This window comes from Sitodiplosis mosellana, unplaced genomic scaffold, assembly GCF_009176505.1.
Source record: "Sitodiplosis mosellana isolate CC-2019 unplaced genomic scaffold, AAFC_SMos_1.0 Smas_scaffold_6226, whole genome shotgun sequence".
Lineage (NCBI taxonomy): Eukaryota > Metazoa > Arthropoda > Insecta > Diptera > Cecidomyiidae > Sitodiplosis > Sitodiplosis mosellana.
The window spans coordinates 3,140,267-3,155,979 of NW_022601467.1; the positions used below are offsets into that span (position 1 = coordinate 3,140,267).

The window sequence follows — 15,713 nt, forward strand, 5'->3', positions numbered from 1 at the left end:
AACAAACAAAATTCCTTACTCTTCTTCTTTTTTTCTTCTCTTTTTTTCGAAACTTTTATTTAAATTCATATTTATCCGCAATTTTTAATCATTTGTAGCATTTTACAATCTAGGTGGAGAGCAAAAAAAAAGGAAAAATGGTACAAGAAAAGTGCTAAGAAAACACAGTTGATTTTTGGTATATCAATAAATGAAAAAAAAAATATATGAAGAAAATCCTTGCTGCACGCTAGATTTCGTGCACAGACCAAAACGCAAAACTTTAACGAATATTCTTAATTAGGAGAAATAAAAACATGGAATACACAAGTTCCTTGCCAAGTTTCTGCTAATGCAGCATTTAACGGGGGATACACTGGATGAGTTCAACGCGAAAAGCCTAAACAAAGAAAAACAATAACTATGGATGCAGCCGTAAACGAAGATAGATAGAAAAAGGAGTAAGCTAGAGAGTGTATGATGCGGTGTATTGCTGTTGCTGCTACTACTGCTGATGCCGCTGTTGTTGTTATTGTTGCTATTTTATTCGCACTCCAATTTTGCTGCTCCTTTTTCCAGCTCGTCCACGCTCACCGGCTCCGACAGTATTACTTGGTATCGAATTCGCTTGTTTTTGAAGTAACTATAGGAATTATCGAAAACTACCACATCTGTGTCCGTCGGAAGAGAAAGAGACCGAGAGAGAATAAAAGGGAAAATTATAAGCATGGTTTGATTTCGGTTGCATTTTGTAATGCAAACAATATCATTTGTAATCCTCACAGGTCCAATCCGGTTGACACGCAATATAGCCTTCCTCATCAAGCTGGTGCGAGGCCACACGTTTCATATCGACTTCGATATTCTCTTCGCCCGTTTGCTCATTAATCCTCTTGATACCGAATCGGATGTCGTGATCGAACGTTCGGAATTCCCACCTTGAAGCGAGAGACAAATAAAAAAAAAAGAACAAACACACCGAGACGTAAATTTTTTGTACGTTGTTTTTAGTCATCGATTTATTTGCTTTTGACCGCAAAGGCGCGCGCGCGCGCATACACAGAGAAGATAAAAACAAAGAAGATGAAACTACTACATGAAATGAATGATGAATAGTTGACATTGTCACAAATACTCACTTGAGGGCACATCCAGCGTCCTTACATTTAAATTCCAATTTGATTTTCGAACCTTTTTTTATCATCGTATCGACGAAATCCTCATTGTTATTGTCTTTTTCATCGCGCATTATATAGAGTTCCTTCGGCACCTTACCACCCCAATTTACCTACGAGAATTTCAATGCAATATCGTTTTTTTTTCATCAAATTTTTCTTTTTCATATCGAATTCCGATTTTCCATTTTTTTTTGCCTTTGCCTCAAAGTTTTCTCTTTTTTTGTGTGGCTCGTGCTCTAGTGATATTTAATTTTTATTTTACCTTATGCATACACTTTGGATCTCCGTCCTCATCAGTTTGAGTGCCACCGAAATACTTGGGTATTTGTGATGGATCGACGTGTTCCAACATTTTTGGCAACCATTTTTTTGAATCTTGCTTGAAAATGAGAATTTTACCCAACGTATACTCGTCCAAAAAGCGCTTCACAATATTGAACACGATGGCAAATACCTTAGGCACTTTTGGGTTATAAAATAGAATAATGTAAAATTGGTTTCTTAACCGTTTCATGCCGAATGAAAGAGATAGATGGGTAGAGAGAGAGATGGAGACAAGGGGAGTATGTGTGTAAGAGAGAGAGAGAGAGAGAGAGAGAGAGAGAGAGAGAGAAAGGCGATGGGTATAGGAAATGGCATCATGTGCATACCGTTGATGATGTAGCAACATTTCAGGATTTCCGGATAGTTTGCTTCGTAGCTTTTGATGAGGGATATGACCACTTCAGCAGCTATAGTCGACAACGTGGGTGAGAGCAAGAGCGAGAACAAGAGAAAGAGAGAGAGAGTGTACGAAAATTTATATGTCGTAATAAAAGGTGTGTAAATAATTGTGCATCACAATCTGTGAGATCATAAAAATGACAATAAAATTCACTATCGTGTTTAACTCACCTGGCCTCCATGTATACTGTTTCACATTAAATCCGGCCATATCGAATAGAACGACAAACTGCCTTGCCTGCGGCCCGTGTTTGACACTTTGTTCGAACGCCAGTTTCATATACGTTTCCAACGTTTTAATAGTTGATCGAATAAAATCGGCTCGGGACACCGTATGCAGCATTCCCCACATATCCATGCCAGCAAATGGCACCACGATTACTGTGAGTTCGATTTATTTCATTTTTTTTGGTCGGTCGGCAGACGGAAACGTTGAAGCATGCAATGTAAAACAGAGAACAGAAACGAAAGTACGAAGAAAAATTGGTGCGTTAGTTTTGACATTGAGTGAAAATAAAACATTGGCTAAATTACTTGGTGATCCTTCTTTATCGAAACCACTGATTCCATGCGGACTGTAGTCGGCTAATGGTTGGGGTGTTTTCCAATCCAAAATATTATCCACATTCCATCGCTCTCTCCATTTCATCGACTGAAAATAAGCGATAAAATTTATTACGTGCTGGCATTTTCCGAATTTAAGACTATATTTTTTTTTTGCTCTCTCTATCCGTATGCTGTAATGTATTTTATATGGAAATAAAAGTGGAATTACTTCACGAAGCATTTTTTCAGCTGCATTTGCATCCCAATTCCGTGCTAAAATGAAATGTAATGTATTAGTCATTTTCTAATAGACGAAAGATGAAGAAAAAACACATGCAAAAATTCTACCGTTGAATGAACTGTATGTGAATACGCTTACCATTGAGCCATCTTATCAAGTAAAAGTCATCGTGTTCAGGTTTTGTGATATCCGCTACAGTCCTTCGAAACTGGAAAAATGCACACACAAAAAAAGCAGTTAATGCCCCATTAAAAAGAACATTGTCAATTGTTTTGAATGTGACCTTCAACTTAAAAGCTATACAATGCAGAAAAAAAATGAATATTTTCAAAACCAATTTTGTGGACAGATTCATATGACATAGTTCATATGGTTGTTTTTTTTTCTGTTGCGGCACACAATGAAAAATGAATAACACACAACAAGATTTGCGATGAATATAACTTTATGTCTATAGATCAAACAGCAGCCACACATTAATTGTATATTCATTACGTTAATCGTCAATTAAAACCGGTTATCCGTGATTTAAGCAAATTCCCCCGAACTGTCATCGGTTCTTCACATTTCAACGATTAGAATGTGAAATCTCGATCGATGCTGACGACAAAAAAAAATAAAGATAACATTATTATATTGAAACTCATTAAATCGAGTTACGCCGATAAAGAAGATGCACTTGAACTGAACCGTGCACACGAAATTCGAACAAGGTATCCGTGTGAAATCGCAAAAAAAAAGCAAAAACTACTACAACAACAACAGCAGAAAAACGATGCACTCGTTGTGTGTTTTTTTGCGCAAAGTTTGCGGAAAACTCGGCGGAACTTAACTTTTTAACAAGCGCACACAATATGAAATTACTATAATTAAAATTGTTTCGTGTAAAGTATTTTTCGTTTTATTCATCTTCTTATAGTGAAAAACTCATGCTAGGTAATATCGACGGGCGATTAAAAATCAATGCTTCACTTTGCATTTTTGTCAGTCAGACGCAGAGCAAAACACAAATAGATTTATCTGTGGAAAGTGAGATGAAAAAAAATGTTTTTATATATTCTAGGAGCGTGTTTTTTCTTTTAGTATCAGACTGATACAATGTGGATACATTGTATATGCGAGAGGAAAATTGGTTTTAAATGAATCAAAATTGGATAAATACATTCGAAAACAAGAAAAAAAAAACGAGATCAAGAGCATTCGATTTACTGAAAGTTGTACTGATAACATCAATTGCATCTGACCGTTATAAAAAGATTATAATCTGATCCATTTAGTTTTTTGACTTGTTGTTGTTGCTGATTGTGCCAGTCTGAGTCTGTCATGTACATATATTGAATTCTTCAGAGAGTTGGTGAAAATCAATTTAATTGGTTGGTACAAGGGACGAACAAAAAAAAAATGATGGAAAATTTGATAGTGTTTTTTTATTCCCTGTCTATCTCATAACAATGAACACCCCATGAAGGTTTTTGTTTCGATGTTTTCGATTTGACTATTTAATTCAATAACAAATTAATGGAAAACGAAATTAAATGAAAAGAATGTTGCAATTTGTTAAAATATGATTTGCGATGTGAATTAATTGTGAATATGAATAACAGTTATAATTTGAAACAAAACTTTCACGACCATGACAAAAACGAATATTGAACGAGAAAAAAAAGAGCAGCAAATACAACCACATCAACAGAGTCGGATTGAGTTGAGTTGAAATGCGTGGAGTGCAGTGACTGTAAACAATGGACAAGAATTAACATTCAATTGAAAGACAAAAATCGAAAAGTTGCTTGCCGTTGCAGCAACGTTTGTAGTCAAAAGTGTAAATTGGCAGCATTCGTTACCAGTTGAAAATGGAAAATTGGACAAAAAACAAAAAAAAAACGTCATCAGCAACTTTTCAACCGCACCATGCATATACATTACACACATGCATAAAAAGTTATCCGAAAAAAAAAACAAAAGGGAGATTGCCTTATGAATTCATTCACGCAACCGAGACAACCGAGACATGGATTTTATATTTGCACAACCGCTAAAAGAATTAACTATGCAAATTGCATTTGGAGGTGATTGTTGATTTGATGTCGACGGAAAATTTTGAATAAATTTCCAACCGTCCTGCTTTCATTACCGACCAACTGTAATTGATGTAATAACTATGCGATGCGAAATCTCAATTGAAACAAAACCTGACGATTATGTTTGTGTCTGATTGTATGTGACGCGCTCGTGTTTTTTTTTCTCTCTCTCTCTCTCTCTCTCTCTCTCTCTCTCTCTTTCTCTCTCTCTCTCTCTCTCTCGGTTGTCTTGAAATTGTCTGCACCCATTGTTTCGACGCAAACAGCTACACTAGATAATTAGATTTTGTGCGAGTGAGTGCATCTTTGCTCTCTGATGATTGTGTGCCGTGTAGAAAATGCTAATTTTTTGCGTAGCTGCAAAACGTCAGCCGTATCATTAAATGAATGGGATCAACAGCCAATGGCAAAGAAATGAAAATGAAACACAACGGAGACGAAAGCAAAACATGAAGAAAAATACACTCAAATTTACTACACTAACGATGTATACGGTGTTGTGTTGTTATTTTTGGGGTTCAGTTGTTTTGGATGAGACTGCGGTTTGGCAAAAAAAAGTCAAGCTCAAGGTCGTTCGCCGCTCGTACATTCATTTAACTTCTTCAATTCGACAAACTTTCGTCATTCTATATAATAATTCAATTATAATATTTTTTTGTTTCTGTTCCCCCCCGTTTGGCAGCATTGTTTTTACGGTGCTCTCATTACATAGCCACGGGCGATTGTTTAGTAGCGGGGATTCCCTCTCTCTGTCTCTATCAATCTTCTTCTCGTTCTTGTTCTTGTTCTTCTTCTTGTTCTTCTTCTTCTTCTTCTAAGCATCCATATTTTTATTGTGATGTGTGCGCGCGAGCGCGTTCTTCTTTCGGCTCGGTTCAATGTGAAATTCAAATCACATTTACATATATTAATTTGCGTACAGAATTATCGTCGATTTGTTGAAATTTTCTGTAAATTCACGTTTCAGCTCAGGCACAATTTGACAAAAGCAGATCTTGTCTTTTGCAAGCAAGCAGCAAAAAAAAAAGATATAGAATCATGTTTCGTATTCACAATATTCGTGTGTCATTTGATTCAACCAATTATTTCAACCGTCGAAATGTGCTCGTAGCGTTATTTTATTACAAAATTGTATTTTATGTGTTTAGTACCCATATAGGTACGTAGCATTTATTTTGATTCCTTGTTTCTCTTCCAACAGAATGTTTATGTTTACAATGCGTGTAATATCTTCAATTGAAAACATCATTTCCTCAAATTACTTTAATCTCTTTGGTCGTCGTCGTCTCCGTCTTCTGCCTCGGCAATCATTCATTCGTTCGTTTCATATCGTTCGTTCGTTCATTGAATTGTTTGTTGCCGTGGTTGCGGTTACACAAAAAGCATTTAGCTGCTTTTGGTTTCGCTTTTTAAACGGTGCCAAATTGAACGGATTTGAAACTTTTGTCTGCAATTCAACCGACTGAATTGTATTGAATGACATTGACACTGGAGTACTGCTCTGTGTAACAGCGGCATAGCACGAGATGGAAAATACATTCTGTACATTATAATTCAACCGTTAAATTTACCTCATAATTTTGGTTTTGTTTGCGCTAATATATCGCACATAATAAATTGCATAAGTGAAACACGAATTCAATGTGCCCCGTTACATACAGACGTACACAACCGAGACGATGTCTGCTTATGAAATGATGTGTAAATCTAGTCGCATTTCGACTTGGCTTGACTAGATGAGCACAGCCAATGCCACACACACCGCATATGATATAAAATTAAATATATATTTATGAACTCGGTGTTTACATTTCCAATGAAATTGAAAACACACTTCTACGCAAATGAACATTTGGGCAATAAATTTTATTCGATTTTTCGGATGAACTTGAACATACATTAATGTTGTTATTCTTTTTTTTCTCTCTACGCGTTTTTTGCATTTGCGAAGAACAATCAGTTTTCATGTTCATTTACTGCTGTTGCTGCAGCAGTTGTGTGCAAGTGGCCAGTTGTTTGGTTTATGACCGTTATGCGTCAGACAATTACTTAGCGTCATTAATTTTTGAGTGGATTTGTGGCCAGCATACCAAATTTATACATGTTGAATGACTATGGCTATCAATGACTCTCTTGCTGTCGGTATATGTTTGTTTCCTCGGTGAATGCACGTCATCGCGCAGCATTTTCCGTTTCGTTCGTTTTTTTTTTCATTTGCAATAAAAAAAGTTTATGTGTTTTTTGAAATTAAAAGTGGTAATAATTCTTAGCTGACAAAGAATATCGTGTAATCAGTACACATAGTAGTAACTGACCCCTTTTGAATAAACATTGTTTTGATGATAAAATGCTAATTTCATTTGCGCGGCGCGCTCTCGTGCTTCCACGTTGCCAGCGACTAATAAGCACGAGTCAAAGGTACAGGGTTGTTTGAGATATAAATCATGGCATGAAAAATATTCGCTAGACTTTAAATTCTGAATCATCCCGCTGATTATTACTCGTAACTTCGTAACTCTTCTTTTTTTTCCCTTGTCGTCTTCGTTGTTGTTGTCGCAAATCCACTCACTCTCAGTTACACTTGTGCGACACCAACAACAAAACAAGCCTGTCTCTTCGAGGACAGGATTCTAAACGTGTAACAATTACTGTTATCTCAACAAAAATAAACTTTTACCAAATGGTTTCCGGTGATGCTTTGGTTCATTTTTCAGCCCATTTCCGTCGCCCATTGTATTTCAAAAATGAGCTGAACATTGAAAGTTCATGCAAACTTTTTAATTATACGTCGCGCGCGCTAGAGAGATATAGCATTCAAAATATGGTGAAAGAACTGAGAAATGAGTGAGGAGTGAGTGAGTGTGAAAGAGAGAGAGAGAGAGAGAGACGGGAAACAATCAAAGTGTGTGTGAGTGTGCTGGTTTAAAACTGATTTCAACCAATGTTTTCATAGCTAATTAATGGTTCAACGAGTACAAAGAAGAAATTGCAACCGGCGCAAGAGTTCTCAACGACCGAATGCCAGCGACGGCGAAGAATTTCCACACCGCGCTATTCTCATCTATTCAATTCTCAACGCTCCTCTACTCATATTCACATCAAAAAAAGTTAATTAATTCAGACATTTATCTATATTCACTCTGTTTCTGTCGGTTTCTTTTGGGGTCTTTCTCTCGCTGGTTTTGAAAAATGCAGCTGGGAAAATGCGAGTAACGAGAGTCTAAATATAGTAAAGCGCGCCTGGATTTCCATGGAGCCGTGCATAACTTTGTGAATTTTAATTAGACAATAATCGCACACACTCTCACTTACTCTCTCTCCCTCGCACATTTTCGAATGAATGCGCACAGTGCCATCGATTTAAATTGCCATGGATGATGCCGTGGGACGGTCGACACATCGTGTGCATTCTGTTGCTGGTGCAACACATCGTACACTCAACTAAGCATCTGTGTACTCCTGCTAATTAGGAGTGAATTTTCAGTTGCATTCATTTAAAATTCCAGTCTCTGCTTGCACACACTCTGCACAGGCTACGTGCCATTGCCTCTCTGCTAAGCTGGATTTACTTGTTTTTCTATATTCTTAACCAGAACTATTAATTTTTTTTCTTTCTATTTTTATCCACGATTTAGAATCGTTTAGGGTGCGGTTGATTATTTGCAGCGAGCATGATTGGAAAATACTTTGCAATAATATTACGGAATATTACGTTGCAAATAGCACAGTGGACATTGTCATTATCATCGATCAATTGATATGATTGTGTCAAATGAATCAAGATTTATTAAACATGATTAAAATTGCAAATTGAACGTGAAATTAAAAGTTTTTGAACACAAATTTAACTAACACACACATTAATGGGTCATTTCACAAACCGTTGAGAAAATACTTTTACTCTGACCTGAAATGGGCGAGTTGCACATTGTCAACGTGAAATTAAAAGTAAAAAGTTACTCAAAATGAAGGTAAGAATGGAATGAAAAAAACGTGTGACAACAGTTGTACGGCGTGAAATGCAGCTTGTGTGTGTGTGTGTTCGTTTGTTTCGGTTCGTCAATTGGTTAATTAAATGTGCACTTGATCGCATTGCTCCATAAAATTATAATCGGCTTTTTTTTCGAAAATTAGTATTAGGTTGCTTACGTCTGTGTCGTTTATGTGTAGTTGTTGGGTTTTTCTCTCTCTCTCTCTCTCTTTCTTCGTTTTACAAAACTAGAAAACGAGTCAGAAAACATGAGGATTACAAAATTACTGTGCGATGTATCTACTTGCATGCAACACTTGTGGAGGAATTATCGAATGCCAATTCGTTTTGTTTTTACTTGTGAGCATGCATTCAACAAACCAATTCGCCAATGCACACACATGCGAAATCCGACTAGTCGATTGCAACATAGCAGCAGCAGCAGCAGCAGCAGCAGCAGCAGCAGCAGCAGCAGCAGCAGTACTCGGCTCTTTACATTATATATAAATTTTTCGTTGTTTTTAATGTTTTAAACTTATGCATTAAATAAGGTCAAGAGTATAAGTGAATAGCAGATTTTTTTTGCGAAATTAAAATGCACTTTTACATTGATTTCAGCTTCGGAATTGTTTACATTTTATTATCGGATGGTAAAGCGCCGTCGTCGTCGTCACTAACGTCGTCGGTGCATTTATAATTTCTACAAAAAATGCCGTTGTTCTTTTTTTTTTACTCTAATGGAACAAGTGGCCCACAAAGCATTGAACAAATTGCGAGCAAATCCCTTAATTTCGTTTGATTTCGTGCGATTGTGGCGGCGGTGATAGTGAACGATTTTCATGATTAAAATTTCGATTTTGCCCCGCATTTTGTTCATCATTTTTTTTCCCTCTGTACAAATAAACACACCATCAAATTAACAGGCTTGAAAACGCAAAATTCTCTGTTGCAATGCTCAACAACAGCATTGAATGTGATTGAATGCTACGAAGAGCGAGCAAGAGATACTGGAGAAAGAGGGAGATGGAGAGGGAGAGAGAGAGAGAGTGATGTGTGAGAGAAGAATAACCGTAAACATTGATTACCAGCGTCGAAGTGGTGTATCACTTTTGCCCATTGTTTGATCATAAAATTACGTTGTGCACATTGCTCACCAACGAAATTACAAATAATTCATAACGATTGGTAAAGCAAACAAATTTGTCTATGGTTTAGCCGATTAACACCACCGGATTGAAACCTATTGTAGCTTCATTGCCTCTCATCATCATCATTCACCACTCTCACCGCCAATGCCGTTTTCTTCTTCTTTGGCCAAGAAAAAGAAATAACTCATCTTTCGGCGAAAAATAAAACACTTAAAAACACTTTTTGAGTTGCGTGCGATTAACAATTGCTACATTGAATGCGGCGAGTGTGTGTGTGTATGCTTTTTTAAGTAAACTTTTCATGACCGTGCGAACGATAATGGGCTTGTGATGAAATGATTTGGAAGAAATTTCACGTTTTCATTCAGTGAGTCCGACGATTTGAATTTTTCTATTTGATTTTCAATAACAATGTCGAATTTTTTGTTCGCTGTATAACTTATTTATATGTTTGATTCACTTTTTTTTTCGAAAGAAAGAAATAAATTATGATATAACCGCTGATTAAACACACTGTTTGTGTGAGAGCGCTGGCATGCAATTCAAAATCGATCAAGCGGTCGAGAACTCGTTATTTTTCTTATTCAAAATCCGGATTTCAAATGAAGAGAAAAAAGAATTGTATTGCAAATAATATTTCTGTTTTAGCACTCACCTTCATCAACGTAAATTTCTGGTCATCTTGTAGTGTTGGGGACTTTTTTTCCGGTGCCATTGTATTCCTGTGTTCCGTTGGAATGATTATTCAATTATGAAACTGATAATAAATTTTAATGCTTGGTCTTTTATTAAACACGCAGTTGCTTTATTTCTTCGTCGGTTTGAAAATCGTCGATCGAAATTTCGTCTTCGGCAGAATCGTTGTTTACACGTTTAAACGAAATCGACAGTGTCCAATGTATGGTAACAAATGACCGTTTCAATAACCTTTAATTTTTTTTTCGCCGCGTTCAATATTTATTGTTTGCACAACAATTTGTAACAAATGAACAATTGATGTGTGTGCGTGTTGATTTTGCAAATTCCAATGAAGAAGAAAAAAAAAGAATAGAAACGCGCCACACAATTCGTTTTGTTTGTGAAAAATGCTCGCGATCGCGTTAAATATGATTCATAAGCATAACTGCGATTTCACTTTCGACACGTTGAAAATGCACATTGAACGATTGACAGTCAACACGATATGTGTGGTTGTTTTTATCGTCGACAATTTTTTTTTTTTTTTTGGAAATATCGACACAAAAATTGTATGATCGTAGTGTCCACACTGCAATTATCCAACGGAAATGTACGGTATGATCGAAAACAATGATTTTAAAAAACTGCCCGAACTAATAACCCAACACAGCGTCAAACAATGTGCTCAACACATTGATAAAACAAGAACGATTCGTTGAATGCAAAAAAGTAAGAGTGATTCATCGGACGATAGCACTACGACTTCTAAACAGCAATCGAGACGATAAACAACTCTCCGAGTAGAAATCGAAAGAAAAAAATGCAATGCGACACCAGAATTAAGAGAAACAACCGCAGAAAAAAAAAGAACAACAACAAATGTATGATGCGACTTTTGTGTTTGCACTCCGTTTTAGCAAGCCAACCGATTTGATGCTCAGACTTAAACTGATCGAAAAGCTGACGAGAACGGCAACAACAACCGAATTGAGTGTGAGTAGAAACATAAAGCCACACGAGCCCACGAAGTATGTGTACAATTTGTATTCCAAACCACATGCATAAACCTGGTGTGTATGAGCCAGTGCGCGTAAGCTAAGTACTTGTGGTGCGCACTGTGCTGAGCTAAGTTCAATCAGGTGGCAGTGTGTATGGTGTGTATTGATTGCATGCTAAACTGAGAATACCTTAAATGCTAAACTGAAGCAATATAACCATCTTTATGGTATTGTGGTGAATGGCGTTGAACATCGCGTCCAAATTGAATTCGCCATAGTAAAAATCGTATGAATCGATGTCTGGGCTGAGAATCGTGCGCAAAAATTAACCATATAAATGTGGTGTTAACAAGCACCAAATGAATCTGGTTCGAATTAAAGAGGGAAAAAAATCAAATCTGACCAATAATGCAATGAAGGAAACCTTTCATCTGCATCAAACGACTCCGGAAAAACTGGCCAATCGAAGATAAGAGCAATGTTTTAAAGAGTCGAACGCCAAGATTGTTCATCATTATCAAGATTAATAATGAGCTAATAATTTCGATTCATGCATGAGCTATTCATAAATCACCTGTGTGTGCATCAGAAATGATAAATTCCCGCCGAAAGAGAGATACAGTAAGACACGACGCATGCACAGTTATCGCAGTGTTTTGAATTTTCGAATGCATCGACCTCTTAAGTGCTTCTAACGCGTTTAGACGATTCGGTAAAAAGTTTTTTTTTACCACAAAATCGAACGGCCAATTCACCTTGAAAGTCATATTATATTTTTTTTTAACTTGCGTAAAGCTGCACATATATAAATCGCTCGGCTCGTCTATCTGCTTCTTTTAAACACACACGCAATTTTTTTCTTTCTCTTTTCATTTTTCGTTGGCTTTTCGACGGCTTTTCGACGTTTTGTGATTCCATGTGCAGCAGCGAACAAACGAGAGAGTGTGAGTATGTGTGTGTGGTGAATGTGCGCCGCATATTTATGATTTCTTGGATACAATTTAAATATAGGCATGAGTATGATGATAAAAGCATGTTTTACGTTTACAAACAGCAGCGTGAGGCGTGTGCATTGTTTGCCGATTACCTGCTTGGTTGTGTGTGTGTATCTATGTATGCTTCCAAGAATCTCTAGAACCGCAAAATCTAGGCGCAATTTAAACGAATCGATTGCATTGTTGTTGACTTGGCTTGATCTGTGACAAAGAAAACCACACTCGTTGCCTCATCAAATGACTTTAATTAAACACACAATTGATTGATTGATAGGAAATGTTTATGGATGAAAATCATGGCCAAAGCATTCAATATGTATAACAAATTTTAATCAATATTCAACACACGGCTAACTGGGTGCTCATGCACACGCACACGCACACACAATCCAACCCATTTAAATTGATGTGAAAAATAGCAAACGCAAACAATGTCACATTCATAACAACAACAAAAACAAAAACAACAGCAGCAGCATAATCAGATACGCTCACAGAACATAACATTACCATTTCAATGTATGCAAATAAAAGAAGGAGAAAAAAAGTATTCTAGTCCAACTGCTTCTTGTATGTTGAAATGTTATTTTAAACATACATTATGCAATTTCTCCCGCACTCCAAGTCAAAACCTTTACGGATAGCATATCGTGTTATTAACATTGAAACTGGAATTTAAAACTGGAGAAAGAGAGAAAGAGAGAGGAAAAGTGATGCCGACAAGAAACAGCCAACACCATCTAGCATCACCAGTTGGCCAAAGTGTATGCAGCCAGTATAATTTGCAGACGATTCACTCTCTTCTCGTTTCGCCTATGCATGTGTATGTCACTTTTTTATGTGGCACATGCACCAAAATTTAATTCGAGTTTTCCAACTGCTGTAAGTGAGATAACATCTTGAGACAGCGCGCGTCTCATAGAAATTATGAAAAGTGAAAATATGAATAACCGACTTGTTAATTTTTGACGACAAGAAAGCGAAACGGCAAATAGAATATACACAGTACACGGCGAAAATTAAACCATAAATTTCATCGCTTCGTCGTTGGCATCGTCGTCGTCGTCATCGTTGTGCTGATGATAATTTCCATTGGTTCAAGTATAACCAGTTGAAATAGTTGAACCCCGTAGAAGAAATCCGTAAATTATCCACAACATTTTCAAGTAATCACACGCCATCCAAAAATCGCACCGCTGCCACCAGCGCTGATGCCATGCACAATGCATCGCACTGAAATCAGGCAACCGAAACAGTACAAACATACATCGACGAGAAAAACGGAATAAACATCGGCCAAATATAGGTACTTTGTAGCTCACAAATTTCGTTGTTTGATGTTTTTTTCTGCGATCATAATAATTATTATGATGACTTTATGTATGATTTTAACCAGTTTTCTCTCGTTCTCTTTCGTTTAGCTGCTGCTGCTGTAGCCGCTGCATGCAGTCACGTTGCTCACGCGCCATTTCTGTGCCAAATTACTAGGTTATTGCAGTGAAACCTGAAATTCTCGATAGTTGCTCTTGCTGCTTGAACGTCGCCGTTAACGCAACCGAGAATCGATTGTGCAAGCAATTCTGATAGATAGAGCAAAAAAAAAAGTAACTCAGCAACACACACACTGCGTATAAAGAGCAACATTTATAAAATGACACGAAAAACGACACCCAATCATTCCGATTCATGTGCACTTGCATGCATTTATTGAAATACCACGGAAATTTTATGGTTTTTTATTGAATTGACTATATAGACCATTCAGAAAATTACTCTATTTTTAAAAATAATTTAATTTCTTTGATCTAACGGTATTTGCATCGAAACGATTAGCAACTAAATTAAGTACTTTGTATTGAAAGACCGGATTAAATGCTAAATTTATCACTTCAATATAATCCGATGTGTTCATGAGTAGAAAAAATGCCATTATTCTCTCTATGGAAACGGGTTGAAATGTGTTTTTTTATCGTTGTCATTTAAAAATCAATCAAAAATGAAATTCTTATGCGGTGACTTGGAGTGAGGCCATTTGATTGGTGATTTCGTCCAAACCAAATTCGACGCTGGATCTGTTCTTTTTCATTATGTTACCGCAGAATGTTTTGGCCAGCTGAAAAAACGAAGGCGATTGCTTCACGTTCTTGTTGCTGGCATCGATGGATCGTTTCGGTGGTGGCTGGTTAAATTCCGATGGTTTGATGTAATTGCCATTTTCAGCGTAAACCAATTCAGGGATTTGACAGTTCCATACATGCAAGTTTGCCGTCGGTATCTGTTGATTGGCTGCTGGCCATTGATTCATTTGCTCGAAACTGGTGAGATTCGCAAAGAACGGCGGCGGATCCGCGCCGGGATTGGAAAATGCGCTGCTTGTGCCGGCATTGATCATCTCACCCGATACTTCCATTTCACAATCATCCACTGGCACTAGTTTTGCAGCTGGAACGAAATGAAATTGATAGTCGCCGTGAATTAGTTTTTTTTTCGTCAATTTTTTCTCGAGAAAAAAAAGTAATGAAATTTGATTTTCATGAGTGTTGATGCACTGTATTAAACTTACAAATCGGTTCGACTTCAATCATCTCAACATCGATGATCGGCGGGTCGGGCAATGGTTGTTTTTCGCTCTTCTTCTCGGATTTCTTCTTTCCCAATTTCCGTAGCTTGTTTTTGATGCGTTGAACACGAGTCAAACTTTTCTGTGCTTCGACGGCGCGATGATAATGGATCGTGTTGTACATCAACACGTCGCAGCACATCAGGCAGACCTTTGTTGAAAATTCATCGACAGCGTTGATCTTTGATTGGACGGAAATAATGGCAAATGATCAAAATGCAATTAGATTTCGAATGGAAAGTCAATCGATTTGCAAACGAAAGTGCCGGTCTGAACTTACATCGATGTTGTAAACCGTTTTGATGGAGTCTTTTAACTCGGAATTGTCGGCAAGTGCACAATCAATGTACGATCCATCAACGAGCGGCATCAAACAAAGCCGGCAGAAAACACTCAAGTCCCCAATCTTCATGGTCACCAATTTTCGTCCAAATGCACAGAGAATGTCAAACGATCTATCCAACTTGTTCTGGAAGAATGATTCTAATTTCGATTTGTCACTTGAATTTCACAATTTAGCCGGCATCTTGTTTCGCTCCGTTCGGATTGTCTTTCT

General features: G+C 37.2%; 2 protein-coding genes across 2 annotated transcripts; both read right to left on the bottom strand.

Moving 5' to 3' along the window:
- Positions 1-11: 11 nt before the first annotated feature.
- On the bottom strand, positions 12-11,729 carry LOC129578578 (SEC14-like protein 4). Its single transcript, XM_055467347.1, has 10 exons — positions 10,522-11,729; positions 2,806-2,875; positions 2,656-2,699; positions 2,415-2,532; positions 2,052-2,261; positions 1,808-1,888; positions 1,420-1,619; positions 1,119-1,267; positions 763-917; positions 12-650 (listed from the first exon to the last, which is right to left on the bottom strand). Exons 1-10 carry the CDS (start codon positions 10,579-10,581, stop codon positions 523-525), a joined length of 1,215 nt encoding a protein of 404 aa, XP_055323322.1. The 5' UTR covers positions 10,582-11,729; the 3' UTR covers positions 12-522.
- A 2,486-nt stretch (positions 11,730-14,215) lies between these two features.
- LOC129578581 (uncharacterized) lies at positions 14,216-15,654 on the bottom strand. The gene is made up of 3 exons (XM_055467349.1): positions 15,438-15,654; positions 15,101-15,338; positions 14,216-14,979 (listed from the first exon to the last, which is right to left on the bottom strand). Exons 1-3 carry the CDS (start codon positions 15,567-15,569, stop codon positions 14,543-14,545), a joined length of 807 nt encoding a protein of 268 aa, XP_055323324.1. The 5' UTR covers positions 15,570-15,654; the 3' UTR covers positions 14,216-14,542.
- Between the last annotated feature and the right edge of the window lie 59 nt (positions 15,655-15,713).

Excerpts from the sequence above, each read along its gene's own strand:
- LOC129578581 (XM_055467349.1), bottom strand. The coding sequence starts at position 15,569 with ATGAAGATTGGGGACTTGAGTGTTTTCTGCCGGCTTTGTTTGATGCCG. Across the intron at positions 15,339-15,437 it reads AAACGGTTTACAACATCGAT|ATCAACGCTGTCGATGAATT; the intron begins GTAAGTTCAGAC and ends GTCCAATCAAAG. Across the intron at positions 14,980-15,100 it reads GATTGAAGTCGAACCGATTT|CTGCAAAACTAGTGCCAGTG; the intron begins GTAAGTTTAATA and ends ATTTCGTTCCAG.
- LOC129578578 (XM_055467347.1), bottom strand. The coding sequence starts at position 10,581 with ATGGCACCGGAAAAAAAGTCCCCAACACTACAAGATGACCAGAAATTT. Across the intron at positions 1,889-2,051 it reads ACAGTATACATGGAGGCCAG|CTGCTGAAGTGGTCATATCC; the intron begins GTGAGTTAAACA and ends TGTCGACTATAG. Across the intron at positions 1,268-1,419 it reads ATCCAAAGTGTATGCATAAG|GTAAATTGGGGTGGTAAGGT; the intron begins GTAAAATAAAAA and ends AAATTCTCGTAG.